Source organism: Strix uralensis, chromosome 16 (genome assembly GCF_047716275.1).
Source record: "Strix uralensis isolate ZFMK-TIS-50842 chromosome 16, bStrUra1, whole genome shotgun sequence".
NCBI lineage: Eukaryota > Metazoa > Chordata > Aves > Strigiformes > Strigidae > Strix > Strix uralensis.
Window position 1 is genome coordinate 19,961,521 of NC_133987.1, and position 27,281 is coordinate 19,988,801.

Sequence of the window (27,281 nt, forward strand, 5' to 3'; positions counted from 1 at the left end):
GCACCTACTGTTACCTCTGAACCTCCATTTAAAGGGTGTACTTCAGCTTTAGATGCAGGCACAGAAGTTCTCCCTACCACGACTGCACACTGAAGGATGAATCGGAAAAGGAGGTAACTGAAAGCATGAGGGGACACAGGACAGGAGTGTTTGTGACAAACAATGGTACAGCTACATCAAATACAGAATGAACCTCTGTATAAAACATGGATTTCTAGATTGGATTTTCTGTACATGGAAGTAGTACAATGTGAAACTGGCCAGTCAAAACACAAACAACTTTACACATTCTAGTCTCCAACACTTTTAGTACGTTAATGTAAGAGCGAGCATCAAACAGCCATTCTTTTTGCATGCCACGCTAATGATAATGCAAGCAAGCAGTGTTATTTGTGACAGGTTAGTAGTGGGCATTAGCACAGACATGATTATGAATTAGCAACATTCGTGGCCAATCATATGCCTTTTCCTTACCATTGAACTTTCCAATACAGTTCCTACTGAATGCAGGTCAAACATCTAGATTATTTAATAAAATTTTTGATTAGAATATTCTTTTCTAGGGCTTATTACTTTAATACCATAAATAGAATTTGAGGCATTACTAAAGGCCAGTACAGGGACAAAGGAATTCAACAGTATCCTGAAAACTATTCAGAATTCCCATTCTGATATTATGAAGTTTGCTGGCAACTTAATTCTGGCTTCCACTATTCCCATCTGCCTTCCCTCGCTCTAATATTTAAGGTTAAAGTTAAAACCAGCTATTTCACATTGCGAGTTAGGTAAGTCAGTCTATAATAAGTGCTTATCTGTGCACGTGTAAATGTTAGAGCAGATACCCTTATGTAATATGCAGTGGTGTTAATTCAGAACAAATATTAATCCTTTAAAAAAAGACTGATCTGGAAAAAGTGGATGATCCTGTACTGAGTATACTGCTGTAGGTAAGCCTGGGTATCACTTCAACTGTTCCTCAAGTTGGTTTTTTTTTGCAAAACATACTAGATTTTCTAGGTTCCTTTATCAGTTTTGCTAGAGAATCCTTCAGCAGCAGCTTTCCTTTACTGGTTTTCCTGCACAGCAGCTTTCATCCTGTTTACTGTACACAACTTCCATGGCCAATTTGCTACGCTTTGCACTTGAAAGGAATGGCATTAAGTCTCTCCGGTTTTAACGCTCTTTTATTTCAACCCTGTTGATTTCTGTATTTTTTTTATATTTACCCAGACTACAGGGCAGTTGGCCATGACTTCCCTGAACAGGAGTCAGCACTAGGCTGTAATTCACGGCCGCTGTGCCAGTCACTCCCCTCTGGCAGATGCTCGCCCTGGGTAACTGGAACTCCCCCAGTAACAAAGCAGCCCCCTGCACACCAGCTGGGTATTATTTAGGAGACAAATATTTCTCCAGTTACACTGGGGTAAAACAAACCCTGCTTGTCTGCTATCATTAAAGCAACTTTCTCAGAACCAGAAAAATTCCAAAATGAAAACAAATATGGTCAACCTATGAAACACAACTTCGAAATTAAGGTTAAGTCTTTCCTTGAAGTTTGACTCATCAGCACAGTTCCCATTCTTAACTTAATTGTAAGTGCTGGAAAGATCCAGACCCCAGCCTTACTTCTGAACTCAGTTTTGAAATAAATTGCTCTTGTATTTTAAAGATACCAACAAAAAGAACAGAAGTACAATAAAGGAAAGTCTGTTATTTTAAAAAGCAAAGCTACTTTTTAGTTGCCTAAGCAGCTCATTTACTGCTAGAATTTAAGAAAACTGCACTTCCAGCTTGACTTCTCAATCCAATACTAACTTCAGTATCTTCCCTGTAAGCAGTCAAATCTTGAGATAATTCAAGAATGCAGCCTCAACTTTTTCAGCCTGTCATGCAGTCTTTACCTTAAAAAGGTAGCACCTCTACCCCATCACATCAGAACAGTAAGGTGATTAATGTGCTGTTTGGCAGCTGCGGTTGAACAGACCAGTACTATTAGTGAGGCTGGAGCTGACAGAATGCAAACGCAAACGTGCCAGAATGCAGATGCTGCTGCTGGGTGCTCTGCTGCAAAGGGGTTTAGTCACATGAACATGTATTTTTGCCAAATAAATTCCAAGTAGTTAAAAATAACTGAAAACCTAAAGTGAAAGCTACATGAAAATGCAACCATAAACCACTGAATTGTAGGAAAAAACATGAGCTCCAATATTTGCCTGCACTGATGAGAACAAACCTGTTTTGAATGAGTCACTGCTTCACACCTGACTTGTGGATTAGCACTTCTGGTGACTGTGTGAAGTGTTTTTGACTTCATTATAGATGCTTTTACAATTTAAGGAACAGCTTAATGTTCACAGGACTATTCAAATTAAGCAGCTTAGGTCTTAAAATCTCTTACAAACAGAATGATATGTAGTAATGAGATAACACAGAGTTGACAGAGAGCACATATTCCAAAGCGCATATACAAAATAAAGCTACAAATAAAATATTGCTGTGCAGGAGCATTTTAGCTTATATTGCATGTTTCTGGTAAGTACAAACCTTATTCGCAGTAACCATCCCCACCTGTGAAGGCATCATGGGGTAAAGCTGTTAGGCAACAGAATTTATACTTTGCATTCCAATACATTAGTCTTATTCTAGAGAAGCTGCAGTGTCATTGGGAAGTTTTAACCATTATTAAATATAAGTAGATTTAAAAGCATTAGTCTCCTAAATTCATTATCTCTTCCTTCAGAATTTCCTAAAATAAGCAGGAACTCAGCAGGGGAACATTTCAGGATCTGCTAGTTTTGACTGTCTTCAGCAGCTGCGGTTTTTCCCCCCCAAGGCTTAAATTAACATTATCCCTATCAAAGTAGTAACTACAAGCTTCATGAAATTTCTGTCAGAATACAAAGTTTCTCTTTTACTTCACAAATGTCTCAAAACTGAAAGAGAAGGCTGCATTTAAAATACAAAGAACTACCTAGAAATTGGCCTAAGATATACAGTTCAGCATATGCAATCCTTCAGCTTCTGGGTGCCCAACTTAAAGCACATCAGAAGACTTTGTTCTCATAAGGTAAAACATTCCCTGTGTTAGCGTCTTGTCTGTTAGAACAGGTACCAGTGACCACTTCTTATCTTCTGTATGTGCTGAAATATACTGCCCTTGGCTACCGCTTCTCTCTCCTCCAAATATTTGCTTTTTGGCAACAGATGCATAATTGAGACTGCCATGGTGCTGAGCCTGGAGAAACCCCTGGAGAGCTGGGTGCTATAATAGCGTTTTGCTTCCAAAGCAGGAAAAAAATAAGCAGAGTCATCTATGCTTCCCCCCAAACCCTTCTGCCTCAGGAATGAAAACCTTCACTGAGGAAGTGCCCCAAATCCTCAGGCACAGAACAGGCAGGTGGACCTTTTAACTGGAAATCAGCAATTTAGTATTTTAACTGTTATCTGGGCTTTTCAGCTCTGCCCCCCCAATTCAGCTACAGCATTTTTTTTCTCCATTTCTACTTCTTGAGGAGCCTCCAAATAGGAAAGAATCCACTCACCTGTTACTATTTTGGAAGCCGTTTGCGTGGGATTTGCAATAATACCATCTCCAGCCAGCTGAGAAGGAGGATGAGGCGGGGGGGGAACACTGGGTCTATTTCTGGGTTTTGGTACTGGCCGTGGCCGCGGCAGCGTACCGCTCTGGGGGGGAGAGTAAGACTGGGAGGATTCTTGAGTAGATGGCTGTGGCTGTGACGAGGGGGAACTAGTAGTATGTTTTCCTAGCGGGGGTGTGTCGGGTGGTGTTGGAGTCTGCGGAGGAGTGTAACAGGGCTGCTCTGGTCCGTGCTCACTGCTGGCTGCAGCAGGAGGAGACGCTTGACTGTTTGATTTGGGCTGCAGTGGAGGAGTAGCCTGTGTTGGGGGCTGTGGTGGTGGATGGCTGGGAGCCTGTATTGGGGAAAGGCTGCTGGAATATCTCCGAGGTGCAGAAACCTGGGAAGTGGAGGTCTGGGCTGCTCCTTGGTTTGCATGTTGAGCAGGAGGAGAAGAACTTCTGGCAGGTGGTTTCGGAGAGACAGAGGGTGGCTGAGCAGCAGGGGCAGAAGTGTGGCTTCCTGGCTGCCCCGGCGGTGGGTTGGCTGGCTTGGGAGGGGCAGGCGCGGGCTTCTTCACGGCTGTGAAGAGAAGAGGAGAGGCATCATGGTTGTGTGAAGCAAAACCAAACTCCTGAAAGAAAGGAATCAGTAGCACGAAAGAACACTTGGGTACATTATCAAAATAAAATGGCGTATTATCTAATAAAAGCAATACCAACAGGAAGCTGCAGAAATGGGTACGCAAGTTTACGAATCAAAAGCCTGTGAGTGATTTTGTTAAACAGCACTGGTAACATTACTACCAGCATTCACCGAAGTCCAAAAGTCAAAGATGCATTTATAGCTAAGGCCTTAATAAAATGCAAGCAGAGTAAACCATTGTCTACAATAAGAGATACTTATAAAGTTATTTTAGTAAGCATTTTTGCGGTACATAAAGAACTGGAAACTAGTGGCTTGAAAAGCAAATGAAACACGCACCTCTCCTCATGGAATGGGGACTGGGACCTGCCGCATTCTGTGGCTGATTAACAGAAAGCTGATTAGTGCTACTCGCTGACTGGTTCTGGGCAGTGCCCGCATGCCCGCCGTTTCTCACGGGTGGAGGAGTAGCTGAAGACGTGCTGTCCTTCGATTTTGAGGTACTGAAAATTAAAAATCCTAAATTAGAAGATGATTGTAAAATGCCTTGCCCAGATCAGCTGCGCCCGTTCAGGTTTACATTACGAACTGTGCTACAGTTCTGACCCTCAAGCTCTTCACAATTACTTCTGCACTGGCTGGTATGTACTCACAGCCTGAACGCTGCTACAGCTCTTCAAATAAGTGAACAGTAGGCTTTAGGCAAGCCTGTACAAAAGGTTAATTACCAAAATTAAAATCAGGACTCCATGTTCTGCAGTGTCACAGTACCTGTTTGAATGCAATACTGATACCTAGGGGTACGGCCTCTGTGCTAACGCACCCTCAGTGCATTTGCAGATCCTTTAAAAACAGACTCCCAATGTGAAAGTTCATACAAAACTACTTGCCCAATTTCCTCATTCAAATACACCCATCACCCCCATTACTGTTTGCCTTTTCAATATTCTGTTGCAGCACCACATCCTACTCACTGGCAGTTACCTGCCGGACCTCGCTACTAAGGACCAAGTGATGGCAACCGGTGAAACTGCCAGAAAAAAAACCAAAACCCACAAAGGACATGAACCATCTTGCTACACATAGGACATGGGGGAGGCGGATGCAGTCCCTCTGCTGAGATCCCCAGAGCCTTTGGGGGGCCCAGGGACCGCAAGAGCCGGGTGTCCCTTCACTGACTGGCTGAAGTCTTCTCTCCACTCTACCTAGAATTAAGTTTTTGCCTTGCTGGGAGACCAGAACTGTTTCCAGAGACCAAACCCTGTAAAATCTGTGAGACTGAGATCAGGACATCTCAGCTGTTCCTGACCTTTGGCTACAAAGACAACAGAAGTGGGGAAACCACAGCACTCTAGTACGAACCAGCCAAGGTGGCACCGAGCACTGCCCCCTCCTCTTGCTACACACTTGCAGTCTGCACTCACCTCTATCTTTACAGCCTCCTGCAGCACCTCACTCATCTCAAAAGGACTAACACCTTTCAGTCACCTGCTGGCACAGTGCAATCCTAATTTCTCCAGATGCTGTTAATAAATTTCAATTACTTGAACACAGAGTTTGTGCAGATTTTAAATGCAGCTTTTAGACGCTACCCTCAAGGTTTCATTTTAGCTGGCTCTGCCACAAAAGACATCTGTGGAGGAAATATTAGTCTGTGGGGGATTTCCGAATGAGAAAAAAAATGTTAAAATGTCACTTGAGAACAAAAGCTGTTTGCAAAAGAGTCAGTGCTGCATCAAACCCCACAGTGGTGTTTTACCACAAGACGCTATGCGAGAGGGCAACGCTTAGAGAGCACTACATGTGGTTGTTACATCTCTCAGACCACAAAATATTGAAAGCAAAGTGCTGCTTTCACCATACATGAAAGGAAGAGTCAAGGCTACTGCCATCAGTCTTGGAGTCCATGTATATTAATACTGGGGACATGATTACACAAGGTTTCCATAGTAATTAAGTAGCAATAAAGTCCGTATACACGCTTGTCCTAAAGAAACTAGTATTGAAGCATGGTAAATTGACTTCCAGTTTTCTAGCAAGTAAGTCTGGTCATCACTAACACTTGCTACAGACAAAAAAAAGACACATATCCAGATAACGTGTACAAGAAACAACAAACAAGACCAATGGGTTTCTAGTATTGCCACTGGTAGGTTTTGTTCTTTCAGCAGCAAACTGATAATCATACTGTGTGGACACCTCTCGGGTGTAACTTGGAAAGGTCAATATGGGTAGTGAAGTATGGTCTTTTTCAGTATTTTTCATCACCATCTTTTTTCCCCAAGAATTCTCTTATTTTAGAAGATCAGTTCTGGAACGTGCAGAACAACGGATGTTATTTTAGAAGGTAACTCTGGAACAATAGGCATGGCAGGAGAGCTCCTGCTGCCCACGCCTCAGCTGGCTCCCCCCGAGGACAGGCACTGCCGCCAGAAGCAGGCCCTGGGAGCCAACCAGCCGACCCATCAGTTTGCTGCTGAAGCAGCCTGCTAAGCCACTGCCAGCAGAAGCCGTGCCGCTTACCTGCCATCCTCATTTCCTGGGCTTTGTAACTGTTCTGCTGTGCCAGCAGAGAGAGCAAAACCAGCACCCACTGGGCTTGTTTCAGCCACAGAAGCTTGTGAGTGCTGCTCCGCTCCAGCCTGAGCGAGCACGCCAGCCTCCGTGGGTGGGAGTGGTGGCTGGAAAGCAGGGGATGTGTGCTTTCTATTTATAGTGCCACACCTCCGAGGGTTCGCTTGGAAGTCCATAACCTTGACACCAAAGCTACAGAAAGAAGAGAGAGTAAACACACCACGCCAGCCAACACCAGGTCACTAAAGCAACAGGACAACTGGATGTTACAACCCACGAAGACAAATGCAACCCCTGTTGCTCAGCATGCAAAGCAGCAACAAGGAAAGCTTCAACTTGTTGCATATAACACCATTAATGTTAAGACATGCAACGCTATTTGGCTTATCCACACAGAGGGGTAAGCGAAACGTAAGTGGAACAAACTACTCAATTACATTTGAAGACAGACATTGATGACAATGAGGTCAAACGACTCAGTAATTTTACATGGAAATACATACATTTCCTTACATTCCAGGGTACCTCCTCACTGAATATACTTTGCCACATGAATTTTGTTTCTATCACACACTAAGTTGCAGAGTGCAGATTTCACGACAGACAAAAAAGCCACTGGATATACGCTATGATTTGTGTTTAAAGGAGAACTATGGATAAATGGACTAAAATTCTAACAGATTTTAGAATGCATACAGCACATTCATTCTAGAATTTAATCTTATTCTTCTTGTGTTAAAGACAGTGAATCTTGGATTGATTTTCTTCTTCCTCTGTCAGTGCTGATAAATTTGCATGTGGCTAGCTACAGTTAACATTCAGGTAACAATTTAACATTTGCATAAACAGCTAAAAACAAAACAGCACATCACTTGAATATTCATGATATGAGTGATAATAAATGAACGTTACACTACATGTTATATGGGAAAACAGCACGTTTTGTTTTTATTTTTTAGCGTTCTACTGTTTGCTGTGGCATACTGTACCATCAGAAGTCTTATCATGAAGGCACCAGGTAACACCACCTCAGCTTATGGGCTTTGAAAAAGAAGCCATGGAATATCAGAAGTTAGACACTGACAGATGCTACTATACACACTTCTGTTTCAGTGGATTTTAGACCCCCCAAATCTGTAATAGGAAAATGGTAACTGGAAGCAGTAATTATCTGCTTGGTTTTTACCATGCATACAGTATAACTGGAAGCAAATACCAGTACATTACCTTTGAACCTTCCTCAGGCTGCAACAACACAGGGGGAAATAAATCACTATTGTTACCTACAGTATTTCCATGAAATCCTCCTCCTGAGACCAACAGAAGTGTGTCCGATTACAGCCTCCTCAGTAGCCCAGCTCTCAGGAGTGGGCTAACAACTGAAACCTAACCCGAGAATGAAACATACCTTTCCTTCTTCAATAAATCCCCTTCCATTACAGTCATACTAACGGGCCTCTTCCGTTCCAGTGTCCCAGAGTCATATTCATTCCCAGTGTGTGACAAGTGATTCGAATTAACAGCAGGAATTGCAACAAATGCCCCGGACACGTTGAAATCTTGATCTGAAAGAGAGGCAGACAGAACGCATCCTAAGACACACATATACAAAATGGTGCCTCAATGCAACGATGTTATTGGAGGTTTACCTGCGTTGGGTTATCACAAATACAGAATTCTTTTAACTATGGCAAGAATTTACCTCCAGGGAAGAACCAGTCTGCATGCTGAATAATTGGCTCAATAACTGCTACCACGTGGACTGAAGTTGCTGCTGCCATTTCAGCAAGGGATCTACAGAAGAAATTGGTAGAATGCTTTATACAGAGGTCTATCAAAGTAAAAAAATGTTTTAAAATTTCATTATTAAATGACAAATTATGCTAAGCATGATGTATCCTAAGTACCACATAAAGAGCAACCTAGACTATCCAGTAATGTTCACAGCATTTGAAAACACCCCTAAAAAGACACGCACCCAAAAGGATCTGGAGACACAGGCTGAAAGAACATTTGAAATATTCTTTAGACAAATAGTCTGTTGCTGTGAATAGTGTACATGATTTAAAAGCTATCTGACAAGAAATGCTACAGCTTCATCGAAGTTCTGGTTTGTAGCTTTCCTAAAACAACTTACCCTTCATTCTTTGCCCACAACAAGTTGGGGCCCAAGACTATTGCGACGTTGCTGGGTGTCATTTTGTTAACATCGCTGTTCTGTGCAAGCTTTGCTAAAAATTTGATTAAATACCTACAAAAAGGAAAGAAATAATTAAACAGCAGGAACTAAAGAGCATTTTTTGTTGAAAGCAACTAAGTAAAAATTCAAGAACTTGTAAAGATAGCTCCCAAAACCCCAGAAATAAGATGAACAGCCTTCTCACTTGGTAGCTGGCTACTAAGTTTCTACTCATGAATCAGAAAAGTTGAACTGGGTAGAAAGGAAAGTATCTCCCACCTTAGCAAAACAGAACTACAGAACTATTATATTTTCAGAAAAGAACATTTAGGTTGAGAAGGCCTACTCGACAGCTATTTGCATATCCTATAATGGAACTTCCACACTTCTAAGAGTCACCAAATCTGGTTTTGTTCCAACTCATTCCCAAAAGGTAAAACCAAAAGGAAAAATAACACATGTAAGATACATCCAGGTGATTTCTAAAACTGGAAAATACAACGAAGAGCACAGCTGGTGAAAAGTCAGGTCCTGCTGCCAACAGGATGACCCTTAAGTAGAAGGGTTCCATGTATCACTCTTCCATTACAGTCAGCAGTGAATTAACTTGACTGAAAGAGTCTACCACCACCAATGCACACATAAAACAGGATGTCCTTTTACAAACCTAACTGAATTTGACCAGGAAAAAACCCACCTGGATTACAGTTTTGGTTAATCAGCTTTGAAATGTAGTATTCTAGCATCAAAGTGGCCGTGCTGCAAGTCAACAGACGTTCATACATACCTGAAATTAGCATGATAATGCTTAGGTAATCTGTTACAAATTCTCCATAACTCTTGTAGCTTCTTATCCTGGTCCTGAATGCTGAAAGGAAAAAAATAATTCTGTTACATCTTACTTTCAGATCAGAAATTCATTGTTTCTGCACTGAACAAAGATGACTGTATAATCTTCCATTTATGCCAAATAAATTCACTGTTTTGTATTCAGTAATTCAGTAACCTGCTAGTCAAATCCCTGAATTATCTCTATCTACAGTGAAAGAAAACTGCTTAAGCATCAGCACTATGCAGCCAATAGTCTGAAGCAGCCCTTATGTTTAAACATAAAATAGATATTTCACCACATTTTTGTGCAGTTAGTATTAAGCTAAACCACAAAACTTAAAGCAAGTTGTTACACCAAATATTTACTTGTTAGAGCAGAAATAAGAAAGTAAACTGTGTGAGCTTGGTCTTTTCTTTTGAATTCATATACGAAGAACCAAATTTGATAAAAACATGTAGAATGCTTTCCTATGCAGCTATTTTTAGTATGCTTACTTTGCAGCTTGTGTCCATTCTTCATACAGACTGTAGGTCATCAGAGGTTCTGGCAGCTCTCGCAAATAGGATTTCAAGGCCCCTGCAATGCAGACCAGAAACAGGCTAGCTGCTTAGCTGGTGCTTTTGGCCTTCATTTAAAATTCTGTCCTCAGATGTGCAATTTTATCTATGCAATAGGACCCAAGTTCCAGTGAAACAGTGGGGAGACCTGACACTTCCACAGTGTATCTGCTCAACACTTCACAGAAAAGGTCTCCCAGTAATTACTGTAATTTGACAGAAACATGTACTATAAACCTATGAATCATCTCTTCAGAACAAAGACCTACATATGGCTCTAATCTCCCTCGATCACGTTAACACTCTTGTCATGAGAGGAAATATCATATTTGGATTACTTTGATCACCTGAATGTTAAACACCGCTCTGTCATGCAGACATGAACACATCAAGCGTGATGAGCATGTGTACCCTACACTTACCTGTGTTAAGTTGTTCACTGTACTGCACTTTCAATTTATTTTCATTCATAGTTTATCTGCAGAGATCAACACCTTACGCTGCAGCAAGTCAACAGTTAAATGAACAGCATAAACTTGCATTGTATCAATTTATACTCGGTTTTGATTCAGCACATTCACCATACCTGCAACAGCATGGGGATCGGAATAAAATTCATCAAGCTGGGAAGTTGAACAGTCCAAGGCAGCTTTCAGCTTTTTTAACTTGGAGGCTCCAGCAGCAATTCTGAATAAGCCCTGCATATTAAAAATAAAACGTATTTGACTGCTAACAACACATTAGTACAAGCATGAAACAGCAGAAGTTTTATGACAGCGTCTTTCAGAACAGTTTCAAGTTTGGTGTCTTCTCCTTACAGTACTGTTATGACCTAGCTGGCTCTTCACGTGTCACTGCCATCGACAATGTTTTGGTTACATCTCACCCTTGGCCCATTCCTAATTTTTCATTCTAGGTGCATTCATCTCAGCACTATTTGAAGTATCTTTGCAGGTTATTCTGTTGCAGAAGACTTATCATCGACACTAATAAACAAAATTACTTAAGCAACTTGTTAAAAAGTACAGACACTAGTCCAGGAGTTCGAGCTCTTTTCCCATCCTTCATAGCATGTGATATGGTGTTACCTACCTCCTCTCTCATTCCTGTTTCCAAAAGCATCATTACACAGGCTTCAATAGGGACTGCAATTTCACGACCACTGCGCTTGAGATGCTCTTCTAATGGAGTTCCAAAAGCTGGTTTTTCAGTCCATTTGTCTAGTTGGAGAGTATCAAAACACTGAGCAAAATATCTAACAAACACTTGAATTATGTCCCAGACAAGAAAAGAAGAAAGCCTCCAGTACAGAAAAGAAATTTTCAGAATACAGTAGGAGTTTTACAGCCCTTGATTGGTAAAGTCCCTTATACCATGAGTAAAGAGAAAATGAGCCTGCTGGTGTTCAAGAAAAAAAATACTTCTGCATCTTTCTGGCCGGAATATCACATAGAAATCCTTTGTATAAGTGGAAGCACATGCTCCACCAGGCCTCAACACAAGTGCCACCACATGGCTGGAAGTTACATTAATTCTGATCCACCAAGACACCAAAAGGCTTAGGTGTGCAAGAGTCTTTATGAAAAATTTTGTCCAGATTGCATGACCTGGGCTGAACTTAGTTTTTAACTATATTTAAGGTGTATAAAAAGCTGAGCTGTTAACACAAATTTTATTGCTGATTTAAGGAATCGGCAATCTAAAACGGATATTAATAGCCCCAATGTCTTACATTACAATTATCACATTAACAGCTCATCAGTAACACTTGCAAATTTTCAATTCAATTTCTCAATGGTTGCTTAACTTTGAAAGTCAAAATTGGCACCAGTTTCTCCAAATTGAATGTGAATTTCTTGCTTCCTACAATTTATTTTTTCACCCATTTCTGCTGTCTTAATTGAAAAAATGCAGATGTAAAAGGTTATTGTTAGTACAGATGCATTATTCTTTTTACATGGAAAAAAGGTCAAGAAAGATGAAGACTTCGGAAGAGACACAATGTGCTTCCGCAAAGGATTTAATTTACCCTTTTTGTTTACAAAACCTCATCAACTATATCCCTCATAAGGCTTTGGTTCCTCTCATTCATTAACACACCTTAAGAGGCACATGTAATTTTCCCCAGTTGTGCACGTTACAGCAAACATTAGGAAAAAAAATCCCAGTAATTGTTCAAAGTCACAGTAATTTACACAACAGCTAGAAACACAACTGAAGTCATGCACTACACTTGGATCTTAGACACTGGACCACGTAGACACCAAGCCTGCTAGCCCGCCTCCTAGGAGGCTGATCTGTTCTGAAGCATTTGTCATATGAAGAGTTTGTACAAAGCAGCTGAGCGACAACAAAACGAGTGAAAGCAGTCGTGTCTGTACAGAGAACCCTCCAGACAGCTGTAACACAGCCCTGACGCTGTGTAAGCATCGTTTGTTTGCATTACCTCATCTCCCACCACATTTACAGACATTCTGTATCATCTTTCAGCAAGATGCTTCTATTTATTTGTATATTTACATGCTTCATCTTTTACAGCTTGCACATGGTCCATAACTGAAGATACCTGAGCCTTGTTCAGCTTCGATTATGTTTTTCCTCAGACTTTGTTCAGTCTACCTCTTGTTCCAAGCAATTAGCAATTAAGAGACAGTATAGCCAGTATTTAGGACAGCAATTCAACGACACACAGTGCATCTTCATACCAAACCATCAATGACACACCTTAACTCCCACTGACAATGGAAAGCTTAGTAGCATGGGGAAGAAATGCAGCTGTATTGCTAGCTTTTCTTAACTGCTGGTACTCCACACAGTAACATGAACACTCCATTAGCCAGCTCTAGTGCAGTGTGCACACTGGGAAAAAGGATTGCATAAAAGGAGGAAAAAAGTCAAGCTCCTTAGAATAAGGGGAATTTTTCTGACAACCGCCTAGTAGTAATTCGAGAAGCAAGGACCCTAAAAAGTTCCTAAATCACAATGAAACTTTCATCGGCCTAAAAAGCCAGGTATGAATTAGCAAAGGGCACGTGATATCAAGGAAGAAGTGCAAGCAAATAGAAAGATCCTTCCTTTACTCTCTTGGGTATCAGACAGATCCTTAATATTTTATTAGTGTGTTAAAATATGGCTGGAGAACTCCAGAGAACACAAAGATGGAATTATGCTTGGGAATGTAAAATTGTTAAGTAGATCAAAATGGCCTTATTAAGTAAGTCTGCATGCAAGAGAATCAAGATAAAGGAGGAGAATATTGTGCATAGGTGGCACAGGCAAGGAGAAGCATCAGCCAGAGCACAGGTTACTTTACCTTGATGGGCTTGAATTTCGGGTAGGACCTTTTCTATGACTGCTAATGCTTTTCTATGGTAATCTGCTTGTGCTTCTAATAACTGAGAACAGAAGCCACATTTTAAAAACAAAAAGAGCATTAGCCTCTGATGAGCACATAATACAAGACTAGAAGGTTTAGCAGACAAAATGTCATCTTTGAGAATTGAGTGTCTATGCACGTACACGCTGCAATCAAAGTCATACTGGGAAAGTACTCACCATAACAAAACATCTAGCGTACTCCCCTTCTTTGGACACGAAGTTATACATGTCTGCTGCTAGCTGATCCTTTGAAAAAGAAAAGAATGCAAAACAGCACGTCAAATTTACAGGGGCTTTTCAACTTAAACCCATGTACGTCTGTCTTTCTCTATATTTTGCCTGCAGTAAGTCTGAACTATCAATTCCGGCAGTACAGGAAGCCGGTAATCCACCTACTCTGCTACATGTGTTCTTCCAAGCAAAATTCATTCAAAATGCCTAATTTTGTCCTGTAGAGCAAAGCAGTTGTCCACTTAAATCACCAACTGGATTGTATGGCAGTATGTTATTTACAGCCAATCCCTGCATATAAAGACAAGTACTACTGAAAGGGTTTTGGTGCTCAGCTCAACTGTGGCATAATGTACTATTCGACAACTGAGAACTGAAACTGAATGTGAACTGCTCAGAGCTGTAATAGTCAGAATGTTCCTTTTATGTCAGCAGCTTGAATTTCATCCAGGCAGCTCACACTGCATGGCTACTCAGCAGCTTGAAGCATCCAGACACCCTGAACATTTCAGTCAAGGCTAAGATACAGTTCCTTCTTATAACTGTCTCAGACCAAAACAGAAAATAACGTTCAATGCCCATCTTAAAAACCCAAAAAAGTTCCTTGTTAAATTAAAGCAATTCAAGACAGAGATCCACTAGCATTAATATACCTTTAAGCCACATCGTTTGTTAACAACCACATAATTTGCAAGTGCAGTACTCAGCCATATTCCGATTGCTGCGGTTGCTAACGCGAGACATGTAAAGGACACACACTCATCTTGTCATACCTTGCATTGCTCTACTTTATTTCCAGCTTCATCCATCTCTTCCTTAAGAGATTCTATTTTTGAAGGATGCACTTGAAAATTTGTTCCTGAAGTCTTGTGGGCTTGATTATACCTGTGGAAGAAGGGCTTCAGTCATTTGGTGAAGACTACTGTTGAACAAGAATCTGCATTTATGGCTCCCTTGAAATTGCTTTCTTTTGACAGGAAACAAACCCAACAGTTTCAGGGGGTTTCCAGCAGAACTACGGAAGGTGTTCAAAATACACCATTTATGACATGCTGGCATAATTCACAAACACATAAACAACTATAAAAATCTACAAGAAATCCTGCATTCTCCACAGTCTATAGCATGGGTGTATAATGTTAGAACTACCAATCCCAGAAAATGCTACAGAAATTATCACCACAGTTGAAGACCGTTTACCCTTAAGTCCCTTTAAAGTTGAACAACCTAGGACCCTACCAATGAGACGGTTCGATACAATGCCGTAAAGCACTTGGTATGGTTACAAAATTAGATTCCTATTCCTTATTTAAGTTGACAACTTAAGTGAACTGGAAAGAAGATGAGTTTTCAGCATTTTTCCAATTAGATATAGGCATGTAAGAGCTCCAAACCCTTGATTCTGTTTAGATCTAGTAGTTGCGAGTCCTTTTTTGAATAATTTATACGTAGGTTTGTCTTTTTTCAGCAACATATTAACATGCATACAGTAGCATTTCAGAAGCAAGTACCGGCATCAGATCAGATGCCATGAGATGGCAACAAGAAGTCACCATGAACAGAAAACGACGTAGTAATTAAAATTTATTTCTTACCTTCCTCTTGCAGAATCCCAGTCCAACACCAGCTTTGCGAGCTGTTTCCTCTGCTTCTGAATGTTTGGGATCTCTGTCTAAAACAAGAATTCAAGGCTTACATTTATTTTTAAATTGTGTACAGTTTGTACATTTCATATCCACTTTCCACCAACAGGACTCCTGAAAACAGTTCTATTACTAGGAATGAGATAAACCCTTTTCGTTCAGCTTATACAGAAATCCACATTCATTTCTTCAGTCAGGCTGCAGTGACTTACCTCTGTTAGTAGATACAGTGGATCTAAAACTTCTCTTTCGATCTGGACTTCATGCTGAGAGAGCTCCATTGCCAGTTTATTCTCTGCATCACCGCATGTATCTAGCATTTTCCTTTAAGAATTATAGGAAGTTGTGATGTGAGTTACTACTGACTAAAGAAGAAAGATTCAAAACAAAACAGTGGGGGCCCTTTGTCATCTGCTACCCTTTTGGAAAGCTTTTGTCTTCCATAAAGCAAGGCACTACTTAATGGCACAAAACCAAGATGCTCTATGCTGTCATGGGCAAATCTGGGATAGGCAAGGAGTGTTATTAAACCTTTGTCTTCTAAAATTCCTTTGCCATTACAAACATTTTTGGATGCTTTAAGTTGTCTAGGTGATTATACTGGCCCTAAGGGCAGAGAAGTTAGCATTTATTTCAAAACCCATCCTTCTTTCTCACCAGATGCAGGAAAATTGCTCAATGCAGCATTTAATTTTAATTTTCTCCTAAGCCCTTTTAATGTGAAGAAGTCTCAACACCATAATGCTAAGCAATCACATATGCTGCAGTCTCAAGTTCCAAAATCATGATTTGACCTTTGTTTTAAGCTTGTTCTAAGGAAAAACCCTATCCTCTAAGATTTTTATCCATGTTTAAATCTCCTGCAACAGCTCACAAAAATGCACACAAAGGTTTTTACGGTCATTCTACACTGTCTCCATTAGAATTCCCATCAGCAATGAGGAAACACATTTGCTCTAGGAATTCAGCATACTGACATTCATTTGTTTCAGTCACTTTCCTGTAAGTTGCAAATATGCACTTTGCCAGGATAAGGAAGTTGGCATTATTTTAAACTAGAAGCCATTAATGCAAATTGGCATTATTTTAAGTCATTAACGCAAACCTGCAGAATGCAGTATTTGCACTAAATTTTAAACTTTAAATTGAGATAATAATTCTACTAATTCACAAGGATAAAAGTAATTTTCAAAAGCTTTTAAGATAGCAGAGAATCAGAATCCTCTAGAAAGCAATTCTGAGCAAGACTAAAACTTGCCCCCAGAAGCACTCCGGAAGAAATGCTTGCTCACTTTTTCTCCCTTTGGATTAAGAGAAGGAATCTAGAAATATTAGTTTCATTAGATTGAAAACAGCCTTTGTGTACCCAAAAGTCTCTAATTAGAGCCCTGCAGGCAGTAAAATAACAGACTGCAACTTCGAAAGCAAGCCAAACACTTACCCCAACAGAGTTTCATCACTTAGCTGGACAGATCCTTCTTGCATATTTTGAGCAAGAGCTGTCAGAGGAAGTTTTTTCTACGGAACAGAAGGAACAGTGCCTAGCTTAGCGCTATTCACCCTTTCCAGCTTTCCCACTACATCCCCTCTAAGATTTTTCTCTTCTTCCATATGGTTGCTATTATACACATATGCAGCTCATTCTTTGACTTTAAGAAAACGCCAAGTCAAAAAAAATTTCAAGCCTCAAGACTCCTGTTCTCAGATACTTTGAAAAGCACTTTCTTCTCACTCTTAGTTGGAATGACTGGCCCAAAATGTAACTACTGTCAAAGACAAGTAAACAGGTTTAACTTGAGATCTAAGCAACTAGCTTGTCACCTCTCCCCCTGCAGAGGTTCGTTCTGTGTGCCCCTGTTTTCAGGAGGTCTCCATTATTCAGTAAAAGAGGAAAACTTGAATGTTAATTATTTCTGGTTCTAACACTTTAAGAAAACCTACCTATAGCTTTGCTAAAGAGGGGCAGAAATCAAATGTGTACAGAAAAACATTTAGAGTTAACTGGAGATGTCAGTACACAAAAGTAATTCTAAATATGAGGAGCTCGATCAGAGTTGCAGAGTATCTTCAGATCTCATGGAAGCTGTAAGTACTCAGCACATTGCAGAAACAAGTGAGTGTCCTGACATTACTAAGGCACTCCAAGGTTGTGTTACTGTATTTGATGGGGAATTACAGCTAGCATTTTACCAAATAATATCAACATGTGAGAAGATTTTACACAGTTTTTCTTCCCTTGGCTGATTTGAGGCATAGCAGCTGATCAGTATTTAGAAGGCCAGACTGTATTCAGACAAGTCTCAGAAGACAAGCCAGAAGGCAATTGTACTTACATGTCTCTTATCAGGATCTGTACCATGTTGGCCCTGAAAACATGCAATTAATCGCTTCTGTGCAATATGGCAAACAGATCTCACAGTGTCAAGACGTCTCTCGATCTAGTCAGCAGGAGGGGGAGAGAGGAGGAAGAGAAAACAAAACAAAAAACAGAAGTTATTTCCCTGGCCTCAGCAGAAAAATCTTCCTCCTGTACCACACTTAGTTCTGGGTTGCATATTTCTCAAGTTCTACAGCTTACAAGTTCAGATGCTTAGCAGAAGTGCCTGACATCAAAAACCCTTGAAAGAGATTTAAATTCCTTTTGTTTTCAGTGGCGCAGCAATTCAGTGGAGCAGCAATTCAGTGGAGCTTGCAATGCTCCCAACACTGGAGAGTGGAAGAGGGAGGGAGAAAACCACTGTCCCTGCTTTTTATCTCAGCAAAAGAGAACCAGGTTGATACTTGCCATCTGAGATGAATGGCACATGCAGGTATCCAAGACACCAATTTAAGGAGAACACTGTGGGAAAACTCTCCTATTTTTTCATTGTGACCTTGTAAAGTAGAAGGCTAAAGACATATCTGGCCACTCCTTTACACTGGGCCAAACCAACGTCCTGCAAGTTTTCTACTGCGTTTCCTTCTCTGGCTGTTAAATACAAGGACAAAGTGCCTACATGCTAAGCAAAATAATATTTTCAGAGAGATATTAATAGGATTCGAAAGGGATGTGGAATGAAAAAACAGCCATCAATGCACAAACAAGAGTTCTGTTTATCATACTATATTTGAAACATGGCCTGTGAATATGACAAAGACATACATTAATAAACTGTCCTTTAATGGATTTTAAGTAAGGAATTTGGACTATTTTATTTCAAAGAACACCAAAAGCAAACAAAGTCATGAGGACTAGGACAGAACTGCTTATGGCACAGCTCTCTATGCACAGCACCAAAAGAATGTGGTTTATCTGCATTTTGATGACTCACTGACAAAAAAAAAAAAAAGACAGGCCCTTTGGAATGGCTTCTATTTAAAAAGCGAAAAAAAAAAAAGTAGATTTCATCTGTAGAAATAATCTGGAGATTCCAGTTTTTGATACAGCTCTCAAATCACTCCTATTAATTACATTTTCAGGAGGGCAAGAATTCTCCCCAGCTTTCCTATCAATCAGAAATACAGATTAGCTGACAGAGTAGTAATTTTAGTGCTAAGTTATTACACCCTGTGTTAGCTCCTGTTAAAGGCACCGTACCTGGATTTAAAGCAGGAGATACACCGTTGGGTTTTCCAGAGGCGGCAGTCTGCTATGCTCTAATGAACATGAAATGCTATAAATTCTCATTTGGAATCTTACACATCCAGGTAAGAATGACATACTTTTTCCTCCCAACAGGTTTATTTGGCACTGCTACAATGGGATATGTATATCCCTGAAGTGGTTACAGCTGGGAGGATGTAATTAGGTCCCAACAGAAGCAGCTAGTAAAAACTACAGCTACTGAGAGGGCCAGCAGATCCAGCAGGAGAGGAGCCTGCAGGGGTGTGGGACGGGAGAAGGTGCGAGGAAGATGCCAGTGGAGGGGGGCAGAGACAGACGGGACCTGGAGAGGGCCAGCACCCCATTGCTGCTGTTGGACGGGGGAGCCCTGGCCTGAACACACAAGCAAGTGCAGGACTGGGGTCCCCGTTCCCTTTCAGAATAGGGGAGCAGCAGCTGTGCTAAGCCATAGCCTGGAGGAGCACCCAAAGCTGGGCCTTGGGGCTGTGCTGCCCAGCAGCAGGTTTTGTAAGTCCAAAGGGAAGGTGGAAAAGAACCATTATAGGAGGGCTGGTGCGTTGGAGAACCAGTGTAGGAAGACTGAAGTTTCACTGGCTACATGAGGCACTAAAAGCTTTTGACAGTCACATGATGAATCCAAGTTGAGGTGCTCAAAAAGCTTCATAAAAATCTATTAGAGCATGGTGCAGAGAAACTGCCGAAGAAGGACTGCTCTGAAAGCACAAAGCATTGCCTTTTATTTGCAGAGCATGTATCAACAAGCTCAAAATGAAGTCCACTGCAGAAAAGTCCCTATGAAGATATTTGAACAGGAAGGTACTGTCTGTGGTTTACTGTTGCAGCTAAGACACATAATTTCTGCTGTGTTATCTTCAAAATTAAATACCACCACCACATTCTAAACCACTATTTGTGAAAACATTTATTTTTGTTCGGTCACATACTTAAGACTTCTTAAAATACTAAGCACCATTTTTTTTTCCACACCTGAAACATGGTGACATCCTGTAACTGAACCATCTTACCGACCCCAGCAGACTAACACAGCCCTTGTCAGCCACGCATGGTGGCTCATGTTCCTTAGAAAGCCTCTGGAGCATGTATGTTCCCAACAGCCTCTTTCCAGGCAGCCAGAATGCCAAACTCAAAGGGCAGGAGACTGATAGGAGGAACATGACCCCAAAACTTCATAACATACTCGCCTCTCTGATCTGCTTTTTAGTTCAAAGATGTCAGGAAAACCATGCAGGACATTAATCTCCATTAAGCTACCTTTGAACTGAAAATGTGACCTACAGGCCACGCTGTCTGTACCCACAGGGCATCTTCAGTGTACAAAACATCACACAAGTGCTTTATTATATGCTACAAGGGCATGTCAGAAAGTGGGTCTATTGTAGAAGCCTTTCCAGGACTGAATTATATTCCTTGTCTTCAGACAGGAACACATTTAACAGAGATACTTGAAATGGAGTATTACACTTCAGAAAACAGAAAAAAGCTATGGCAGTCCTATGTCAAAGCTTGAGCTAAATATAAAAAAAGAACACTGTGAAACATGTTTATAAAGTGAACAGTACCACGCTTTTAAGCTCTTTAGTTAGATAAGAGCCTCCCTCCCCTCCACAAACCCCCAAGAGCAAACAAACAAGTGAGTAAATTCTTCCACTTGGGTGTAGCCAGTCTGCTCTGTGCCTGGGAAAGCCTTGCTTGCAAAATTTTTTTGGCAACAAGCAGCAGCACTTTTGGCTTTCACTTCTTGTTACTATTCTGCAGCTAACCAAGAAAACAGATGGGCCCTTCAAGGCTATCAAGGTGTTTTAACATCCTTTACGTCATTTAATTAGCACACATCTCTTCAGAAATTAAAAACAGTATTGTCAAACTGTTAAGGTATTTCTGGTTCCAATAAAGCAGTCCTCTGAAAAGCAGAGGGTAAAATGTTTCAGGTCAGTTCATTTCACCATTGCTCAAGATGATTTCGTGTATTCGTGCTGAATTCAAGTTTTAAGGCTGATACATTCTCTCATCTTCTACTCTAATCTGAACAGCTGGAGAGATCTGAAATAAAAGTACTTGCGTCATTTGTTTGGCTTCCATGTTTCAGATACAGGTCCTGAACTTAAGCATATTAAGATGCTTTGTAATCAATTTGAAATAGCCATTACCCCTGAGGTCCTGGGGAGCAGCTAGCCTGACTTCCCTTGCCAATTTATGTTCTGCCATTTTTTATTTAAAGTCTTTCACAAAGTAACCAGAGGAAGAAAACTATGTAGAATAAGTCTGTAGTCAACCTTGTTAATCTAACAGTTGCAACTAAGATTCCACCATGAAGCAGTGATTGATTAGATGGTATACTTTCAAAAAGATGACAAGTCTGCAAACAAATCACATGTCAGTGTGACAAATTTGAGAACCAGTATCATAAACTAAGTAAGAAGCATTTGTACACTTCTTTCGAGCAATTCCAGACTTTCAGAAAAAATTTTGACATTATCTATTAGCAAGCAATTGTCATGTTTTTTGCCACTTAAGGCCCAAGCTGACCTGTTCAAGAGAAACAGAAACAAAGACAGAAACCAGCTGTGCCTAATCATAGTTTCTTCCCAGCTCATCATCCTCCACCAGACTGGCAAGTCATTAGCACTAATGGTTCATAAGCTTAACAAGCTAGTTCATCTAATGAAAAGCAAAAATGCTTCCTCCTTCACTTTATCAAGCCATATGATCAGATTCAGAAACAGACATACCTGAGTTTTTCCACTCAAACTGTATCATAGTTTTTTCATGTGCTGAGAAGTCAGCCAAAGATATCCTTGTTTTCATCCCTGACATTTGCAGTTATTTACACCCCCCCCCCCCATTAGGTACTCCACAAAACTCAGAAGGCTCAAACTTCACAAAGAGCATTTAAAAAAATACATATTAACTGTGTTACAATACCTGCAACAGGTCTTCACTGAGTACCTCCGTTTTCTCAGCCCTAAGGGAGGAAAAAAGACCAGTCAGACTAATTAGCACGTTCAGAGTCAAAGATTGCTACAGTGCTTTCAGCAACACCCTTTGGTTTAAAGTTCTAATCCCGTTATGACCATTGCTGCAAACACCCCCATGTTCACGGTGTCACACGGGCTCCCGGCACAGCGAACATGGATGACTTGCCCAGCACAGGGTGCCTGGGAAAGCCCGACATTCCCAGATCCCCCAGCCACAGCACGATCCACTGCACCGAGCTCTAACGATATTTCAGACTGCTCACGGTTTAACACAGACTGAAATCCCCAGTAATTTCCCTTGAATGCAAAGATGTATTGAGGCAACTTCAATTTCACTCCATGTGTTAATCAGGTAATGTTATCAGTGCACCTGAATGTAAAGGAATATAAAGACATGAGAAAAGTAGGACAGCCAACTTCATCCATTTGTATTTTACCACCGCAGAGCTTTATGAATCAGCAATCAGTGGAAATGAACACCTTCCCTTAACCTTACACACACACAACCTTCATCAGAAATCTCCTACCACCTCATTCTGCAGACTCCCATAATACTAAAAGAATAGAAAAGATTACTTTAGATTACTCAAAGATCATCAGAAGTTAACAGTATTCCCAGTAAAGGTCTACCCTCAACAGACAAAATCCCTGAATACTTATATGTACTTCCAGACAAAATATTAACAGTTGTTACAAACATACTCAAACCTCTACACATACAAATTCCACACCTCCTTCCAATCTCAGTTTACACAAACTTTGAATTGTTTCATGTTGATACATATTTATTTGGGGTTGACTCATTTGCTATAACACTGCTTTATCCTACCTTTGCTAGATCTATAAAATGGAGAAAGATAAATTCACCCGTGATCTCTTCTACTTGGCTGTTCACCGCTACCACACGGCTATTGCTGTAGAGGACTTGGAGCTACTCCAGTACTCTATTGTCCTGTTCAGAGAGTTTCCCCCGCTGCTGTCAGAGTTCCTCCTCTCCTACACTGACTTCCTTCGGATCCTGCAATCTGTTTAATAACCTACTGCAAGGCTGGTCATGCGCAAAAAGTTCATTTTCTTGATCAGGCTTCATCAGCTGAATATGCGAAATGCCTCCAAACACAATATTAATTCACTTTGGTTTGGTTTTGTTTTTAGGCATTTGACTTCAACCTCACAGCACGTTATCTGCTTGCACTATTTGTGAAGCATAAGGTGTTTAATAATTAAATACCAGAATATAGTAATGCTCAAAACCTCAACAAGACTAAGACAAAAGCCACTTAAATACTTCAATAGCAACATAAACTGCAAGCACTGCAATATTTGTTTAGGAAAACACATAAAAGATTGATAAACTTTTCTTCCACACAAATAAAAATACTATGATTGAAATTATTCCTGTTAGAGAGCAATTTTTAAATTTATTTTTATTTTAGTCTTGCAAGATCCCACCAGAAATTACAGTGTAATAACACTCCAGTTGTAGCAGCACATTCTTAAACAGATTTTAATCTAATCTTAAATGGCAACTACTACACACATCAGCTAACTGATCTGATAGAAGAATAGAGAGCTACCAGGTATTTCTGTAGGAACATAATGCAGTGCATGATAACAGTTTTACACAAAATTCTTGAGCAGCCAGAGACTTCTACCCTCTAACAGACTGTGTAAGAGATGAGCCACCTCTGTTTCTAAGCTGGAATTTGACAGTGCACATGCCTTTCATGAAGGGGCTGTATTTACCACAGCTAACATGGCTTTTGGTTTCAAACACACCATTTTCTTCCCAGTCCTGTTTTCCAAGGTGAACAGATGCTTTTCACTAACAGCTTTCACGAAGTTAAATTTTACCTGCCTTTAAGGAAGAGCGCACAGCCCAGAGTCTATACGATGCTGTCAAATGGCACAGCACTGCAGCTCTGTACCTCACCAGACACATCTGAGCAAACAGCTCACCTTAAACACCGAGTCTGCCTAAGCAAGGCACATGGAAAGGCACCAATTCAAATACCTGATGGGTAAAATCCCATCCTGATCAAGGTGACACACTGTACGCCAGGATCAGCAGACTGAGGGTGAAGGAGTGCAGCCCTGAGGAGGAAGCAGGCTGAGCAAGACTGCTTACCTCGCTAAACAACACAGCTCAAGGGGTCTTCTGCAAAAACAAACTTCTTTCAACAACAGATGCAGTCGTTTATAAATAGAACAGCTTACTGGAAATTATTTAATTTTGCTATTTACGAATATCTACTTGCAGCTGCAACCATATACAGATTTTTCTAGTTAAAGCACTCAGCATTTAACAGGAGATGAGCACGGCAGTTTACTAGAGCCCCAGCAGCTGACCTGGACTCAAGCTTTCCAGGGTAACCCAGAGAAGCAGCAAGACAGCAGCAGTGCCAGACACACGGCACACGGGGGTTGACTGTGTGTAACAGACCGTAGCAAAAGTAATGGGAGAGCAGGTGCCTTCTCCACCTTCACACATATCCAGGTCTCAGTTTCCTTCTTTTGCCTAGAAATCTGTTTAAGGAAAAAAATGCAATCGGTTTCTACACCTACGTTATGCAACTGAAGCTTGCACTGACGTCCCTGTCTCTCTCTAGTCCTTAATTTGGCTCGGGGTAAGTGAAAGTTAGATTAGACGAAGGCGTTTCAGCAGTTCGTTCACCCTGGATGCTGACACACATAGATGTGATACGAAACAGACACCACGAAGCGAAGATCCAACATACCAGAAGGGAACACACAGCCTTCACCTAACCAGCAGTTTTAGGAAATAAAACAGCCACCTCCTCGGGTGGCGCAATTCAAAACAACTTCTAAGAACATTTAGAGTACTTACATAACTGGGTATGTACACATTAAAACCACTGAACTGCTGATAAACACAAGAACAGCGATTGACAGAGCTCACAGAATTCTTCTCACCCATGTAGCAATATTCAAATCACTGTAAGATTTTGTAAATTCACTTTTAGCTATTGAGAATCACAAAACACATTTTATAGAAATTCTCTTTAGAGGAAACAATGTTCCTTCTAGTAATATTCCATATTTGTATTCAACAGAACCTTTCGTTATACTACTGTAACGTTACTGGACACTTTTGAATTACTTTAGCCACAACATGAATTTAAAACCACCAAATAGTAGAATAGAGCTTCCATACAACTTCAGATTCACTAAAAGTTTGATTTTTCCTTTTTCTCCTTTTTCCTAGGAAGTTATATCCATTTGAGTGAAAAGCAAAGATGGCTCAACAACATGCTAGCAGAATTTTTTTTTTCCATTTTAAATATGGTTACCCACAGACTATGTCATTATGTGAAGTGCAAAACAATTTTCATATATTTATCTTCAGGTGTACTCTTTGTACACCTAACTGGTTTATCAAGGATTTAAAGTCGCAGCTTGAAAATCCAGATCTCCTCCTCTGAAGTCAGGGATATATTCCCCAGTCAAGGGTGGCAGCAGGACAGCGTCCCCAGGCCAGCGCTGAGTTAGAAAAGCCACCGATGATGATGTCGGGTTCGGAAATGCAAGAGGGAAGACCTCACCCTTCCTGCAGGCCCACATTCCACCTTTAATAAGGAAGCCAAGAAGCACCACTAAATAATATTGCTTTTCAGTGACCACAACCATGAAACAGAATATGCAACCTTGACAGCAGCACAGCCTATCTCCTTACCGAGCAGGGAATAAGCAACAAACCATCAAAGGTACCTCTGTCTCCCTCCGAATAACAGGTCCTGCTAGTTTAAAGTTTATATCTAACTGCAGCTTTGTAGGGCACTAATTCCTTCTGCCTGCTAATTAGAGAATTAGCAAATTTAGAGAAAATAACAGCATTTCCCTTTCACTGCTACTTGAAGTTCTGTCTTTATCCATTGTTAGGTCTTATTTGTATCTTATCTAGTCGGTAGCATGAAGCAATGAAAAAATCCTTCTGGAATCAAGAACTGATTAAGAATTGGAAGATTTAGTTGCAGAGAGCGTTCCCAAGGGCTTTATCAAGCCCAGGAGCGCTAGTAGCTGGCCTCCAGCCTGGAGACCCTCCACGGGATATCATGAACACAGCCCATCCCAAACTGAGATTACAAAGCCCAGACTACAGCAGCTATGGCTGTTTACATTCCCAGCAGCTAAACTCAATACAGTCCAAACAGTTAATTTGCAGTTGCAAAATGAGGTCTGTCCAAGCCATTACTAATGGGGAAAGCACGCCAAGCCGTGCGGGTTTGCGACCGAGCTGTTTGTGCAGGAGCCACCCCTGCACACAGCAGGGGAACGGGGACCTGCCCGGCCCGGAGCCTCCCGACATCTTCTGCGTGAGACACAGGGAACAAGCACAGCACGAGCAGCAGCCTGGGCGCCAGCGGACCCTGCGCGCAGGGCTCGGCGTCATCACACAGGCTGTTCAGCTGCCTCAGTGTAAGATCACTGCTGCGCTGGCAGCAGTCCACTGGAAGCAGGAACAGAGCTGGTCCCCTGGGAAATCAAGGTTTCTGAGAACCAAAGGTGAAGTTTTTCTGCCACTGCCAGCAGGACACCTGTTACACCAAAACCTTTACGGGAATCAGCTGGTACAAAGCTTTTCAATTGAAATTCAGCAGTGCATTTTAAAAGACTGCTTCTAAAAACAAGACTGAACAATCATTTGTTGCGACTATCATCACCTCCTTAATGAATAAAGAGGATAAAACTATTGAATTCCCTACAAATGGTACTTTCAAACCGTTTCACACGGGGTTAGTACAACATTTTGCTGTCGGTGGCAGCAGCTGCAAAAGCAGCTCTTCATTTCTTCACTGCCCCTCTCCTGCACTGATACAGCACTTGGCTCAGCTGGGGTCAAAGACAGCTCAGGCAGCCACACTGACTGAAAATAATCTGGCAGAAACAGTTACTTTTCAGGCAAACCAGCTCCTCAGATTCACTCTTCACACCAATAACCTTGCTGACACAGCTCTGGGGTGGGAATGGGTAGCAAAGAGCAGGTTAGCTCTGAGTACAGCTCAGCTGGTGAATGTCAGATTCTTCAAGGAGAGCCAAAAAACC

At 41.1% G+C, this 27,281-nt stretch overlaps 1 protein-coding gene across 11 annotated transcripts in view; it reads right to left on the reverse strand.

Moving 5' to 3' along the window:
- Positions 1–27,281, reverse strand: part of ARHGAP17 (Rho GTPase activating protein 17) — a 47,899-nt gene that overhangs the window by 2,637 nt on the left and 17,981 nt on the right. For 3 of the 11 annotated variants that reach the window (XR_012631196.1, XM_074886352.1, XM_074886353.1), the window contains exons 2-20: positions 22,165–22,204; positions 17,951–18,055; positions 17,059–17,135; positions 15,830–15,941; positions 15,570–15,646; positions 14,748–14,859; positions 13,921–13,989; positions 13,679–13,760; positions 11,458–11,585; positions 10,952–11,063; positions 10,303–10,384; positions 9,764–9,844; positions 8,935–9,048; positions 8,500–8,591; positions 8,206–8,362; positions 6,747–6,989; positions 4,563–4,726; positions 3,543–4,160; positions 2,545–2,592 (exon numbers count right to left, since the gene is read on the reverse strand). Coding sequence is in view for 10 of the 11 variants with exons in the window: in XM_074886352.1 (XP_074742453.1) it covers positions 2,546–2,592; positions 3,543–4,160; positions 4,563–4,726; positions 6,747–6,989; positions 8,206–8,362; positions 8,500–8,591; positions 8,935–9,048; positions 9,764–9,844; positions 10,303–10,384; positions 10,952–11,063; positions 11,458–11,585; positions 13,679–13,760; positions 13,921–13,989; positions 14,748–14,859; positions 15,570–15,646; positions 15,830–15,941; positions 17,059–17,135; positions 17,951–18,055; positions 22,165–22,204 (2,512 nt within the window). In the remaining variant the exon portion in view is untranslated. Of the gene's footprint in view, positions 1–474; positions 520–2,544; positions 2,593–3,542; positions 4,161–4,562; positions 4,727–6,746; positions 6,990–8,205; positions 8,363–8,499; positions 8,592–8,934; positions 9,049–9,763; positions 9,845–10,302; positions 10,385–10,951; positions 11,064–11,457; positions 11,586–13,678; positions 13,761–13,920; positions 13,990–14,747; positions 14,860–15,569; positions 15,647–15,829; positions 15,942–17,058; positions 17,136–17,950; positions 18,056–22,164; positions 22,205–23,046; positions 23,105–27,281 lie in introns of those variants that run through there. The other 8 variants (XM_074886355.1, XM_074886356.1, XM_074886357.1 and 5 more) reach the window with 7 other exon arrangements.